Raw genomic sequence first — 14770 nt, 5'->3', positions numbered from 1 at the left:
TGTCTTCCTGCCTTCCTCCCTTCCTCACTTCCTCCCTTCCTTTTTAGATGGAGTTTCACTCTTGTTGCCCAGGCTGGAGTGCAATGGTGCAATCTTGGCTCACGGCAGCCTCTGCCTCTCAGGTTCAGGTTATTTTCTGCCTCAGCTTCCCAGTAGCTGGGACCACAGGCGCGCGCCACCATACCCAGCTAATTTTTGTATTTTTTATTTTTAGTAGAGACAGGGTTTCACCATGTTGGCCAGGATGGTCTCAATCTCTTGACCTCGTGATCCGCCTGCCTCGGGCTCCCAAAATGCTGGGATTACAGGTCTGAGCCACCATGCCCGGCTGGGTCTTATGATTTCTAATGTTCCAATGAGGCTCAGAGAGGCTAGGTCACTTCCCTGGAGTCGCACAGCTAATAAGAGGCAGAGATGGGAGACCACTTGTCTTCAGATGTCAAACCAAGCTCTACTTCATCAGATCTTCTCTTTAAGTCTTGGTTTCCTCATCTGTTAGGGAGGTTTCATCACATTCCTGAGCTCAGGCTCCTCAACCTTTGTGCCCCAATGGCCTCATAGGAGTGGCCAGCGAAGGTCATGAGGGTCAAGTGCACAGGGTTGATGGTTAGCCTCCCTGGGTTCAAATCCCACTTTCCCAGTTACCAGTCAGATGACCTGCTCTCAAGGCCCTGACCACGTCCCTTGGGCTTTGCCACTTCAATGTGCTCCTGCCAACCTCCACGGTTCTTTGTCGGAGGGCTTTTTCCTGAAGTCTCAGTAGGTCACTCCCAGCCCACAGCAGCCCTCTGCCTGCATTCTGGGGAATTGGCATATAAACGCCACAGCTCCCTTGCTCCTAGAGTGACAGAACTCTGAAGTGTGTGCTTTACGCCGTCCCAGAGCTCCCCGACAGGTCAACAGGCGGCTCGAACACACCTCCCCTTCTCTGCCCACTCCCTTCCTCCCCACCTGGGGTCCCCTGGATCTCCCAAGTAAGCTCCTCGCACTCGAATCCTTATCTGGGGGTCTGCCTGGGCAAACTCAAACGACAGGTAAGCTACTTCACTTCTCTGTGCCTCCCTTTTCTTAACTGTAAAATCAGAGCCTGCAGCACAGTCTTGTGGGGCTACGATGAAGATTTCAACAGGTGGCATAGGGGCTGAGTGCTAGGCCGGAGCGCGTGTTACACTTGCTACTTGAGTGACAGGTCTCAGTGGATGATAATGAGGCCCCCATAAGGTAGCTCTGGGGGCAGCATGTGGGGGTGTCTGGTTCTCAAGGGAGGAAACTGGGGAGCCACAAGGAGAGAGAAAGTTCAGCTCAAGTGGGCTCCCTTGCAGATGTGTGTGGCGGCGTCCTGACCAGCCTGTCGGGGGTCCTCACCAGCCCCGAGTACCCCAACAACTACCCCAACAGCATGGAGTGCCACTGGGTGATCCGGGCCGCTGGCCCTGCCAGCGTCAAGCTGGTGTTCGTGGACTTCCAGGTGGAGGGCAACGAGGAGTGCACCTATGACTATGTGGCTGTGCTTGGGGGGCCTGGCCCCACCCGTGGGCACCACTACTGTGGCAGCACCAGGCCCCCCACGCTTGTGTCTCTGGGCCACGAGCTGCAGGTGGTCTTCAAGTCCGACTTCAACATCGGAGGCCGTGGCTTCAAGGCCTACTACTTCTCAGGTAGGAGGGGCCGGAGCTCCACCCCAAATCCTCCCATGCCTACTGGGCTCCTGTCTCCCCATTACACTTGCAGGGGTCCCACCTTTCTGCCCCCAGCAGGCTCGGGCTTTCTGCACTCTCTCTGCCTGGAATGCTCTAGCATACCCTTGGCCGATGCCAAGACATAAGCATGTCACCTCCTCTGCAAAGACTTCCTGTTTTACCAGAATTAATCCCTTTTTCAACTCCTTATAGAAGTTTTTACACTATGATCTAACATGTGTCACTTCCGTATGTGGTTTGCATGTCAGTCATGTCACAGTCTGACTGTGAGTCCCTTATGGGCTTATCTTTGTACCTGGCACATCGTAGGGACTCAATATTTGCACAAAGGAATGGATGAAGTCATGGGAACTTTACAGTCTAGTTGGGGAGATCATAAGGGAACAGACAAGCAAGACATGATCTGTGCTATCCAACAGTAAGAATCACGGATGACTTCCAGGAGGAGAGAATTGAGCAGCACCCTGAAGGAGTTGGACAGAAGCAGAAGGGAAGGGTGTTCCAAGCAGGAGGAACAGCATGTGCAAAGGCCTGGAGGGCAGAGAGTGTTTGCAGTGCCCATAGTACATACCAAATGGGGCAGTGAGAAAAGGGGGAAGGCCAGCATGAACCACATCATCCATCACGCCAGGCAGTGCAGAGTTAACTCTGAGGCCAGGTATTGTGTGTTATTGAATTCCTAACAGGGCCCACACTCATGAAGGGGCTATCGATTGGCATGCAAGTCCCAGCTTTCAGCTACTTGCAGTTTAAAACAAGCTTTGGGGTCCAGCGTCCTAGCTTTCGTCCAGCTGGGATCAATTGCCTGGTTTGCTATCCATGGTGCCCAGTAGGACCACTGTGGTGCCTGCGGCCTAGCTGTAACTGCAGAGGGTGACTTCTCCTCCCCCTCACTGCTGCTCCTCCCCCACCCAGGAGAATGCCAGGAGGTGTACATGGCCATGCGGGGCAACTTCTCCAGCCCACAGTACCCCAGCTCCTACCCCAACAACATCCACTGCCACTGGACCATCCGCCTGCCCCTGGGCCACCGGGTCAAGGTATTCTTCCTGGACCTGGACCTGGAGGAGCCCAACAGCCTGACCAAGACCTGTGACTTTGACCATATGGCAGCCTTCGATGGTGCCAGTGAGGAGGCACCCCTGCTGGGGACTTGGTGTGGACACCACCTGCCACCACCCATCACCTCAAGCCACAACCAGCTTCTGATTCTGCTGCACACGGACCGAAGCACCACCCGCAGGGGCTTCTCTGTGGCCTACATCGGAGGTCAGCTGGGCTGCGGGGTGGGTGCACTGAGGGGTGGGGGGGAGCTTTGCAGCCTCGGCCTTTGCAGCTCCTTTCTCCCTCCCACCAGCATCCCACCACCAGGACACCAGCTTGTCCTGCCTCCCGTGAATGGTCTTCTCCAGCGCCTTCTCTGGCAGCTATACCCTTGCCAAGTCTCGGGAGCCCTGAGACTGTACAGCGTGGCGCCTGCATGTTTCCACTATTCCAGGGCCTCCTTCCTCAGCTCCTAACTTCATGAGTCCTCACCCCTCCCCATCTGGTTCCTTCCCCCATGGGCCCCTGGCCCCTCTTGTGCTATAATTGGTCCCCTGTATCCAGGAGAAATAGAAAAAATATGATAATATTGTTTATGGCAAAAAAATTGGCATAACCATGGGTGTGCCTACCAGCCCTGCTTGTATCATTCAGAACTACTGATTGAATAAATGGCTCTTGTTTTCCCTCACTCAACAAGAAGCTTGGAGCTGGGCAGCTGCTGTATTGGTCCAGGGCGCAACACTGTTCCAAGTGTTATCTCTGGGCCTCTCTGAGCCTCACAGCTGCAAGGTGGCTGCCATAGCTCCAGGCGTCACATCCATGTTCAAGGCTGGAGAGGACAGGGAAGATGCCAGCTGCAAATGGCATTTTATCAAAAAGCAAAAGCATCTCTAGAAGCTCTCACAAGACCTTAAAAAAAAGTCCCATCAGTTTGAACTCAGTCAGATGGCCATACCTTGCTGCAGAGGAGGCTGGGGAGCTGGTGTTGGGCTTTCTCAGGCTCCAAATTATTGTTTAGATTTGTCAGTCAAGAGGATCCACCGTTGCTCCCCTCCTCCCACCCTTCCCTGTCTATAGGCCCAGAAATGCCTGCACTCTGCACCTACTCTGCCCTCTTCCTGGCTGAGCAAAGCCACTCACTGTGCAGGGATAGCAACGGAGGTGCTGAGAGGGGAAAGATTCATTGTGACCACATGGGCAGTCGGTGGTACAGCCAGGACTAGAACTCTCTTGCCTTCCTCTTGCTTGTTTGAGAGGGGCACAAGGGAGGGCAGCCCAGGACTAAGCTCAGGAGCCAGGGCCACATCCAAATGCTGCCATTTACTGATCATCCAAGGGGCTCATCTGTAAAAGAGGTTGATGAAGGCCCTAGACAGGTGGTCTCGAAGGCCAAATGAGGTAACACAGGTCACAATGCCTGGATCCTAGGACATCTTTCCTTCAGAAAGGTGTCTCAGGTCTGTTCAGCATTCAACAGATCTTTCCTTGCCCCATATGCAAGAGGAGCCGGGGCCAGCGATGGAGGAGATGGTGAGCTGCTGCGAGCTTGAGGCAGAGCCACGGACTTGGGCAGGCCCAGCCCCTCTGGGCCTCAGTGGGCTCCACCTGCAAGCTGGGTGGGAGAGCTGTGGCTCTGTGGGCACGGCCCTGGACAGCCCAGCTCCACTGGCTCTGCCTCCGCTAGCTGTCACGGCCCCTGCGTCTCGTGGGCCTCAGTTTCGCAACCTGTAAGATGAGGACATTGAAAGATCTTTAAAGTTCCTTTTGCCTCTGGTAGTCTTATTTCCAGAGCTCTCCCAGTCCCCCTCCCAGCCCCTTCTGCAGAGAATGAGGGAAAGTTAGGGGCAGCTCTAATCCCAGCTACTGTTCTAGGGGCTTCAGGGCGGGAGTGCCTGCCCCCACTCCACCCCACCTCCCTCCCTCCCCAGATCCCCGTGGGAGTCCAGGGGCAGACAGGGGCAGACAAGGGCACTCATGCTGGGTGAGGCTCCAGATGCGGCCCAGGCTGCAGGAGGCCTCCCCACCGGGAGGGCAGCCACAGTGTCAGTCGGGGTGACACACAGTTCAGCACCACCGAGATCATCGTGGGAGACGGCTGGCCCATAAATCCCCAGCTGCCCAGACACCAGAGGCTGAAACATGTCTGAGGCATTTCCCGGAGAGGGGTTGAGAGTTCCAGGTCTCTGCCTGCCAGCTCCCTTTCCTTTTCTTCCCACCAGGCAGCCGCCTTCCTTTCCCCTACCCTCACCCCTCCATGCACACACATGCATGCACACGCGCGCACACACACACACACACATGCTCACACAAAGCAGATGCTTTGAGTCATGTGCACACCGTCCTGTCCAGGAGGGCTGCAGGGGGCTGCCGAACTTTGAGATTCTGTCCACCCAGTTGGCCACTGCAAACAACTTCATCTCTCAGAGCGTCAGTTTCCAAACCTGTACGATGAGTTTCGTCACGTGTGCCTCCTGGGGTCATCGTAGGGAGGAAAAGTGAGGCTTCTCTCACCACCCTTTTTAAAACTGCCACTCTCCTTCCTCACTCCTCCCTGATTCACTCTACTCTCCTTTCGTCTTTGCTTGATTTTCCTCTGGGGCACTCTGACAGGTATGTGTATTTTACATGTATGGCCCCTCCCCCATCTAAAATGGAAGCTCCACAGGGCAAGAATGTCAGCTGTGTTTTTCCCTCATGTTTGTACTTTTGGTGCTGAGAATAGGGCCTGCACATAGTAGGCCATCAATATATATTTGCTCAATAACTAAATGAATTGCCTGACACATGGCCAAGAGATTAGCAGATGAACTTTCATGACTATGATTATGATTTTATTTTATTTTATTTTATTTTATTTTATTTTATTTTATTTTGAGATGGAGTCTCGTTCTATTGCCAGGCTGGAGTGGGAGTGCAATGGCACAATCTCGGCTCACTGCAACCTCTGTCTTCTGGGTTCAAGTGATTCTTCTGCCTCAGCCTCTTGAGTAGCTGGAACTACAGGCGTGCGCCATCACGCCCAATTTTTTTGCATTTTTAGTAGAGACGGGGTTTCACCATGTGAAACCATGTGACCATGTGGCCAGAATGGTCTTGATCTCTTGAGCTCGTGATCAGCCCATCTCAGCCTCCCAAAGTGCTGGGATTGTGGGCATGAGGCACCGTGCCCAGCTGAGCTTTTCTGACTATTACGAACACTCATTCATTCGCTCAGCATTCACTGGGCCTGCCAAGCTCTGTGCTGGGCCCAGAGGATGCTGCAAGAATCAGGTGCCTTCCTTGAGGATCTCACAGTCTGATGGACTTGAACAGAGTAACCCATGTAAGATATCCCATACCGTGCCCTGTTGGATTCCATAAGAGCTTTTCCCACTCTGGACCTCAGTTTCCCCATTCACTGCCCTTTGTGAGAGGGTAGGGGGTGCTGGGGAGGTGAGGGTGAGACCGCCTGACCCTAAGGCCTCCAGCTCCTCCCTCCCGTTCCAGTGGTGCCCATGAACGTGAGCTGCTCCCGCACGGACTTCCAGATCCTGATATCCACACAGGCCCTGGCCCCGCTGGAGCGGACCAAGGTCTACCTGGGCAGCCGGAGCTGTGCTGCCCAGGAGGTGGGCGGCAACTTCAGGATCCAGGCCCGCTTTGACACCTGCGGCACGGAGTCTCAGGTAGGGGCTGGGGGAGGGGCAGGCACGAGGGAGGGGCTCTGACCCTGCTGAAAGGCACCTGCCATTCCTGAAAGTTCAGCTTCTCCTGGCTCTGGGGGCCTGGATGCAGAGCTCAGCCCTTCTTGGCTTTACTTACCTCAACCAACTTGCTCAGGGTAAAGGTAGCAAAGAACTGGAATAGGAGACACAGAGGAGAGGAGGTCCCGTGGCCTAACCCCAGCAGCAACCCAAAGATGCTACCAGTCACTCCTGCTACAGGAACGCTGCTAGCTGAGCTGCCTCTAGTTCTTCCTTGCTGTTCCTCCCCTTTCCCCTCAGAGCTCCCCGTGGACCCTGAAGACCCCACGCCTTTAATATGCAGAGATGTGAGAGCCCTGCTTCTCTCACCTGTCCCCACCCTGGTGATCCAGATCCATCCCTGGGCTCCACAACACAAAAGGGCACAGGATTCCCCTTCCTCAAAAGGCTATGAGGCTTACAAGTCCATTTTCCCTACTATCCTTGTATTTTGGAGGCCATGATCCCAGACTTGGGGCCTTCAGAGAGTCACTGGGTAGTGGCTCAAGCACCTGGATGTTTGTATGCTTAGAGACAGATCAGGAGCTGGGGTATGGAGGAAGGGAACAGTTGCCTCTGTTGGAGAGACTCCCAGCCTTGAAATCCAGGGGCTTTGCAGTCTGATTTAGCAGAAATCATGTGCTTTCCTGCAAACCCTCCCCCGCCTCCTAACATTAGCTGCATGTATGCCTCTGGTCCCTCCAGGCCACCCTCTGCCTCCCCCAGCCTCCTGGCAGCCTGAGAAGAGGAGAAGGGTAGGGGGCCAGTCCTGGCTGGCAGGATATTCTGCCCTGCCCCCTACTCCATGCCCTAAGTCCCCTAGGGGTTTTGTTTGGGGCAGAACCACATTCCATAGAGTCATGGAATGATGGAGACAAAGAATCCTAGGAGCAGGGACTCATGAAATCCTAGAACCAAGGGCTCAGAGACACTCACTATCTCTTAGTCACAGAACCGCCACCAGAACTCAGAACCACAGAACCATGGAATCACTGGGTGCAGTGGCTCACACTTGGAATCCCAGCACTTTGGGAGGCTGAGATGGGCAGATCGCTTGAGGTCAGGAGTTCAAGACCAGCCTGGCCAACATGGGGAAACCCTGTCTCTACTAAAAATACAAAACTTGGCTGGGTGTGGTGGCACATGTCTGTAATCCCAGCTACTTGGGAGTCTGGGGCAGAAGAATCACTTGAACCTGGGAGGTGGAGGTTGCAGTGAGCCAAGATCAGGCCATTGCACTCCAGCCTGGGTGATAACAGCAAAACTCTGTCTCAAAAACAAAAACAAACAGAAAGAACCATGGAACTTTGGGGTCAGTATCTTGGAAACATAAAATAGAGAACCTTAGATTCATGGATTCTTAGTGTAACCCTTATAAGTCCTAGACCCTCAAAGATCAGTCTTTGCATAGAGTTGCTTTCAAAGATCTGTAGCTCAAACAGCTGACAGCAATAAAAAGTAATGCCAATCTTTACGTGCATCTCCTTAAAAACATGACAGACTTGACTACAGAGCCATCAACACCCCATGTTGTATGGCTTTTCTTTATTTCTCAAGCCTGTCACTCATCAAAACCCCTGAAAGTTTCCCCATCCCCATTCTCTGATTTTCCCCTCCCTTTCTTGTTCTATAGATGAGCTTCAGCCTTTCGCTGGGCCCCTTCCACTCTCAGGAGTCTTTCTTCGCCCAGGGTCCTGATTCTGTGTCCCACAAATCCAGGGCGCAAGTTCTCGGAAGGGAGCAGGAGCTCCTCTGGGGACATGGAATCAGAGCGTTTTGGAAGAAATGCATAGTCATCTAGTCCATAAAACTGATTTGTGACTAGCCTGTCAACACGGTGAAACCCCATCTCTACTAAAAATACAAAAATTAGCTGGGCAGGGCGGTTCACGCATGTAATCCCAGCTACTTGGGAGGCTGAGGTATGAGAATCGCTTGAACCCAGGAGGCAGAGGTTGTAGTGAGCCAAGATCATGCTACTGCACTCCAGCCTGGGCAATAGAGCAAGACTCTGTCTCTAAAAAAAAAACAAAAACAAAAAAACCCCCTTATTTGTGACACCCCTTCAACCCTTGCCCAAAGGGGTCATCCAGTCTCTGGTGCTGGGGACTTCCTACTATTGACAGCTGCTGCGACTCTGCTAGGCAGGTTTGATTTTTAGAAGCCTCATGTCAGAAGTGCTACCTGCTAGACAGGGCCAGTTAGGGCACCCTGAAGAGGGCAGTGGCTGCTGTGGACTGGGCGTGGGCGGGAGAGCGGCCCTGCCTCGCTGCTGACCACACCAGACTGCCCATCACGAGGCTGCCCTCTAGCTCCATTGGCTCAGGCCCACTTGACTCCTTCATCCAAGGTGGAGAGGGCAGTGCTGTGCCAGGCTCCTGATGGCTCTTCCCAACACCAGGCTGCTGTCACGGGGGTGGCCAGGGACTCAACAGCAGGGATACCTACTGCAGATATCATCGGGAGAAAAGGCTGCAGGGGGAAGCCACACAGCACTGGGGACAAAGCTCCTAATGTGGAGGCAGGAGACTCGGTTTTTCTCCCAGCTCTGGGCAAGTCATTTCCCTTCCAGGCTTCAGGAGTCACATCTGTGAATTTGCCAAGGATGGGGGATCAGAGTCAATGCTTTGAAAAGCCCCCTTTGGTTCGATATTCTTTTGTTTGAGTGAGGCGTGGTGGCCAAAAGCACAGTTAAGAGCTGGGCAGATCAGAGTGGGAATATGGGCTCTGTCACTTGTGTGCTGTGTGAACTCAGGCAAGGGATTTAACCTCGGGGCCTTAGTTTCCTCATCTGTAACACAGGGGTTTTAATGGGACCAGGAAAAGAAGGTTGTTGTGAGAGTTAATAAGATACTTAAAATACAAAGCCTGGACCATGGTAAATGTGTCGAGAACATTAGCCAGAAAAACACGGGCATCAAATCTGATATTGTCCTTCCAGACAGCTCACCCTCATGGTACCCCTTTCACAGATGGGACTACTGAGGCTCGGAGTTAGGACTAGAACCCAGGCTCCTGGGGCTCTGCCCCCTTGGTACTGAGACCCCCACATATATAGGGAAACAGGGTCAGCCCAAGCTCCTTTGGGTGTAATGAGTGCCCGGTGACCCCACAGAGAAGAAACAACACTTCAGTGATTGTCAGCGTGTTGTACATCGACTTCTCGGCCGCGGGGCAGGAGGACATCCATGAATACGAGGTCCGCTGTGAGCCACGGCGCAAGGAAGCTTCCGTCCACCTGCTGTCCGGCTCTCACTGGCTGGGGCCCTATGCTGCCACTGCGGAGCACCTTCAGGAAGCACCACCCGGGGACGAGGTGGAGGCACTGGAGGGCTCAGTGACCATGGTGGCCCAGGATACCAGTGACATCGTCTTCCTGGGTCTTTGCATCCTGGCTGGAATCCTCATGATTATCGCCATCGTGGTCCTGATGCTGCTTTGAATAGACAGAATAGGGGCCTGGCATCTGACATGCCTGGGAGGCAGCTTAGGGACCCACAACAGGGGTGGGACGGGGATTTGCTGACTTGGTGACTACGGACAGATCGTGTCCCTCTCTGAGCCTCCGTTTCCTGGGACAGCCATTCTGCCCTGCTGTCTCACGGGGCTGGCATGAGGCTCAGAGGCGGGCGGAGATGGATAAGAGTCTTGTAATCTGTAGCATGCTTTGTATGTAATTGCAATTGCTGTTGTTAAGTTTAAAGATATTCTGCTGTAGAAAAGAACTCTCCCATGTGTGTTACTTGTCAGTTAGCATAGTTTTGGTCACTGGTGGCAGAGTGTAGATAAAATGGACTCATTCTCTAACTTACATGAGTGCTTTACCAACTCAGGGTACAAATAAGGACACCACTTATTTTTCTCTTTCTTTTTTTGAGACGGAGTCCTGCCCTATTGCCCAGGCTAAAGGGCAGTGGTGAGATTTCAGCTCACTGCAATCTCTGCCTCCTGGGTTCAAGCAATTCTCCTGCCTCAGCCTCCCAAGCAGCTGGGATTACAGGTGCCCGCCACCATATCCAGCTAATTTTTGTATTTTTAGTAGAGACAGCGTTTCCCATGTTGGCCAGGCTGGTCTCAAACTCCTGACCTCAGGTGATCCTCCCACCTCAGCCTCCCAAAGTGCTGGGATTACAGGTGTGAGCCACTGCACCCAGCCTTATTTTTCCAATTAATTGGTCACCTTAGGCATTCATTAGCAGGAAGCTAATGAAGTATCCAGCCAGGGGTTTTCACCCTCCTGAATTGACCAAGGGACCCTGGGAACTTTGTCTAAAGCAGGACAGCTCTGCCTCCAAACTCCAGGAATAGAGAAAGGGAGCCAAAGTCCCATCCGGTGCCCTCACTTCCGCCCCTGCCACATGGTGTCACGGTTGAAGGCCGGACCTGCGCATCCTGGCAGATGCTTGTCCGTGGAGGTGGCGATGTCCCACTGGGTCAGAGCCCCATATAAACTAGGGCAGGCCATGAGGCTGGAACAGAAGGCTGGTGTTTCTCTTTCATGTTGGAGTTTTTCCTAAATGTCTGTGATCCTTGACAAAAGCTGATTGAAGTCCCACACATCTCTGTCCTTGCCCCTGATGCTGAACTCAGATCGCCAGTCCATCTTTGCCCTCCAGAGGAGTTCTCTTTGGAGCCCTCTGTACCCTCTCCTGCCTTTGGACTTCACTCACAGCTACTCCAGTCTACTCAGAGCTACTCCAGTCCACCTGCATTTTCTAAGTTCACATCACGGGGAGCTGAGGTTGGGTTTCCCACCCTTCCTCGTGAGAAGACCTCTGGGATTATTATGCAAATTGATCCATCCTTCTTAGAGCTCTCCTTGACACCAAGAAGTGAAGCAATCTTGTTAATGAAAAATAAACAAAAAAATCAACTTATAATATACCACTTCCCCTGCTCATCTGTGTATTTGCATAATGATCATTGCGGAGAGTCCTTTCACAATAGCAGAAATCTCCAGATTGACCATGCTGCCCACTGGCATCAAGTTAAAAGAGCTGTGGCCCAATTACAATTCACTCAACAGTCCAACAAGCATCCACTGGATTCCAGATTTTGTGTCTGTTGTGGCAGGCTCCAGACACACAGCAGCACACACAGCAGGCGAGATTCCTGCCTGAGAGACGTTTGGTGTGGGAGAGCAGAGCTGGGGAAGGAGCGGGATAGATGAGTTGGTAACTTGGTAAAAAAATTAGAAAGAACCAACCAAGTAGAAAGGAATTAAGCAAGGGAAAAAGAGTTGCCTGGACATTAGGAATTGAAATGGGCTCAAGTCCAACGGGAAGAGTATGAGACGGATTCAAGTTCTTCTAGTTACAAATTGTGTGAGCCTGGGCAAGTCACTTTGATTCTATGAGCCTTGATTTCTCCACGTGCAAAATGGCACTACAGTTTCTATCTTGCTGGGAAGATGCAGCAATACGATGAATTAGGGACATTTGTCAGGGTAGGTGAGCCGGCAGGAGAGTCCTGAATCTGTCCCATGGTGCTGGGATTAGAGGTCCCTTCCTCTTTCTCTCACCCTCAGTCTTGAGCCAGGTACCTTCAAGCCAGTTACCTTCACCAGCCAGGTACCTTCACCCTCATGAGCGCATTCCCTTCTCTAGCTCAGTTTCCTTTTCTTTCTTTTTCTTTTCTTTTTTTCTTTTTTGAGATGGAGTCTTGCTCTGTCACCCAGGCTAGAGTGCAGTGGCACGATCTTGACTCACCACAACCTCTGCCTCCTGGGTTCAAACAATTCTCCTATCTCAGCCTCCCAAATAGCTGGGATTACAAGTGTGCACTACCACGCCTGGCTAATTTTTGTACTTTTAGTAGAGATGGGGGTTTCGCCATGTTGACCAGCCTGATCTTGAACTCCGGACCTCAAGTGGTTCGCCTGCCTTGGCCTCCCAAAGTGCTGGGATTGCAGGCATGAGCCACTGCGCCTGGCCTTGACCTGTTTTCTTATTGGAAAAATGTTGCAAACATCGTTACCTTCAGCGCCATCACTGTTCTAGCTACCACCTCCTAAGCACCGACTATGTGGCAGGTGTTTAACATGGGTCCCTCCAAGGTCACACAGCAAATCAATGACAAGGCTGGGCCCAGAACTTAAGTTTCTAAGTCAGAGCTTTTAAGTAGATGCATAGGTCCATGGTAATAATCTCATTTAAGACACTCTGCAGGTTGGCCTAATTGTCCCCATTTTACAGATGGGGAAAGTGAGGCTCTGGAAGGGCAAGGGATGGGTCCAAGGTCATATGGCTATGGAATGTTGACAGTCAGCTCTTCCCTGAACTGGGGCCATTGTGAAGCAAGCTGGAGCCTCTTGGGATCCCAGGCAATGCCCTCAAATGTGAGAGTTGTGTCTGGTCAGGCAAGGACTGAAATGGTAGAGAATGAGAGGATGGTGTTATCTTCACAGATATGCCCAAATACTGCCATTCCCAGCCCTCCAGGCAGCCAGCACGTTGATTATCTGCGTGAGCTGTGGAAAATGACACTCTTTATGACAGCACAGCGTCTATTAGAAATGAAAGGGCTGAAATGATACCCATTAGCCAACTTGCCCTGGCCCTGGAAGAGCACTGGGCATGGCGGGCACGGCGCGACTTGCTTGCTCACCTACCAATTTTCTCTTTTCGCAGTGAGGGGCTGTGGAAAGAGCCAGGCTGGAACCCCAGCTCCCTTGTGTGACCTTGGGACATGCCAACCCTTGAATGGGAGCTTTGGATCTGCTGCCGGCCTGTCCTAGTAAGACCGATGTCACTGAGGAAAGGGTCCCTGGCAAATGCATGCAGTAGTCAGGCAGACCTGGGATCATTTCCAGTTCTTTCCCTGACTCTGTGTGACCTTGGGTAGGTTACTTAACCTCTCTGAGCCTCAGTTTTCTCACCTGTGGGATGGGGGTAGAAACACCCTCTTCACCAGATTAGCATGAGGATTAAGTGAGAGAACATGGAGAGCGCACCCCATGCGAGGCTTCCCCTGGGTGGATCAGGAAATGGTTGGCTAGTGGGCTTTGGCCTGGGCAAGAGCTTCCCTGAGGAGTCCTCAGATCCTAGAGTTGGGAGAGGCCTCACAAGAAAGCAAGTCCCCACCCCCCACATCCCACCTCCCAGCTTCCCTGCTGCTCTCCAACAGACCAGGGCTGTTCCCACCCACAGTCATGTGTCTCCCAACCCGGTCCCTTCATGTCCCTTTCTGCTCACATGACCCCCCTGAACCACTTACCTCAAATAGCACCCCCAGCCCATCCCTGGCACCCCTTTGCTTTGCTTCGTTTCCTTCCTAGCAGGCATCACCATCTGAAGCGTCGTTAGCTCTCTGCTTGTCTATGCTTGATTCCTCTCACTGCAAAGCCAGCGTCGTGAGGCCATCTTCATCTCGTTCACCCCTGCCAGAGCTGGCACATGCAGCACCCAATGAATATCTGTGGCTGAATGAGTGAATGAATGGTTGGATTCAGTTTCATTCAATTTGTTCCATCCCATGTATGTGGGATTACTGTATTGTGGTGCGATCTAAGTCGAGGGCATTTCTCAAGTGCCTTCTCCATGACCTCCTGCAGAGAGATGCAGACTGGCTGAGGCGTGGCCTGCCCCCAGGAGCTTACTGTCTCACGGGGAGAGACATGCATGAAAGCAGCTGCAAGGCACACCGTGCTCGAAGAACCTGTCCATCTATCAGTCAGCGTGGTGGCAACCGGGAGACAGTCCACTGAAATTGGGAATTTGAAGAGCATTTAATACAGATGTAACTGACAAAGGTGTGAGCAGTGGGCAGAGAAACCACGGGGACCGGGCAAGGTGGCCCACACCTGTAATCCCAGCACTTTGAGAGGCCAAGGTGGGCGGATCACTTGAGGCTAGGAGTTCGAGACCGACCAGCCTGGCCAAAATATCGAAACCCTGTCTCTACCAAAAATACAAAAATTAGCTGGGCATGGTGGTGTGTTCCTGTAGTCCCAGCTACTCTGGAGGCTGAGGCAGGAGAATTGCTTGAACCCAGGAGGTAGAGGTTGCAGTGAGCTGAGATCGTGTCACTGCACTCCAGCCTGGGAGAAAGAGCAAGACTCTGTCTCAAAAAAAAAAAAAAAACAAAAGAGAAGCCACAAGGGAGAGTGCAGAACCTGAGGTGAGTGGCAGTGAGGAGCCCTTATCATCCTCAGGTCTGAAGGGTGAGGGGAAGAGACGTGTGCTTCCACAGAGGGGCACAGCCAGCCAGAGGACCCCATGGGAAGGAAGTCTGGCTTCCTTCTCCTGCAGTCAGTGTGGGTCAGCCTGTGCATGCAGTCAGTCAGTGTGGGTCAGCCTGTGC

The 14770-nt window shown here is 52.7% G+C and overlaps 1 protein-coding gene across 1 annotated transcript in view; it reads left to right on the top strand.

The window, feature by feature from the left end:
- The window catches only part of CDCP2 (CUB domain containing protein 2), a 19193-nt gene extending 9002 nt beyond the window's left edge, over positions 1 to 10191 (top strand). The window contains exons 4-7 of the mRNA XM_017504468.2: positions 1323 to 1658; positions 2616 to 2969; positions 6234 to 6412; positions 9585 to 10191. Coding sequence (XP_017359957.2) covers positions 1323 to 1658; positions 2616 to 2969; positions 6234 to 6412; positions 9585 to 9911 — 1196 coding nt within the window. The 3' untranslated portion in view covers positions 9912 to 10191. The remainder of the gene's footprint in view (positions 1 to 1322; positions 1659 to 2615; positions 2970 to 6233; positions 6413 to 9584) is intronic.
- The last annotated feature ends 4579 nt before the right edge of the window (positions 10192 to 14770 follow it).

Source organism: Cebus imitator, unplaced genomic scaffold, assembly GCF_001604975.1.
Source record: "Cebus imitator isolate Cc_AM_T3 unplaced genomic scaffold, Cebus_imitator-1.0 Scaffold322, whole genome shotgun sequence".
Classification (NCBI taxonomy): Eukaryota; Metazoa; Chordata; class Mammalia; order Primates; family Cebidae; genus Cebus; species Cebus imitator.
This window is presented reverse-complemented; position numbering and strand designations above follow the sequence as displayed.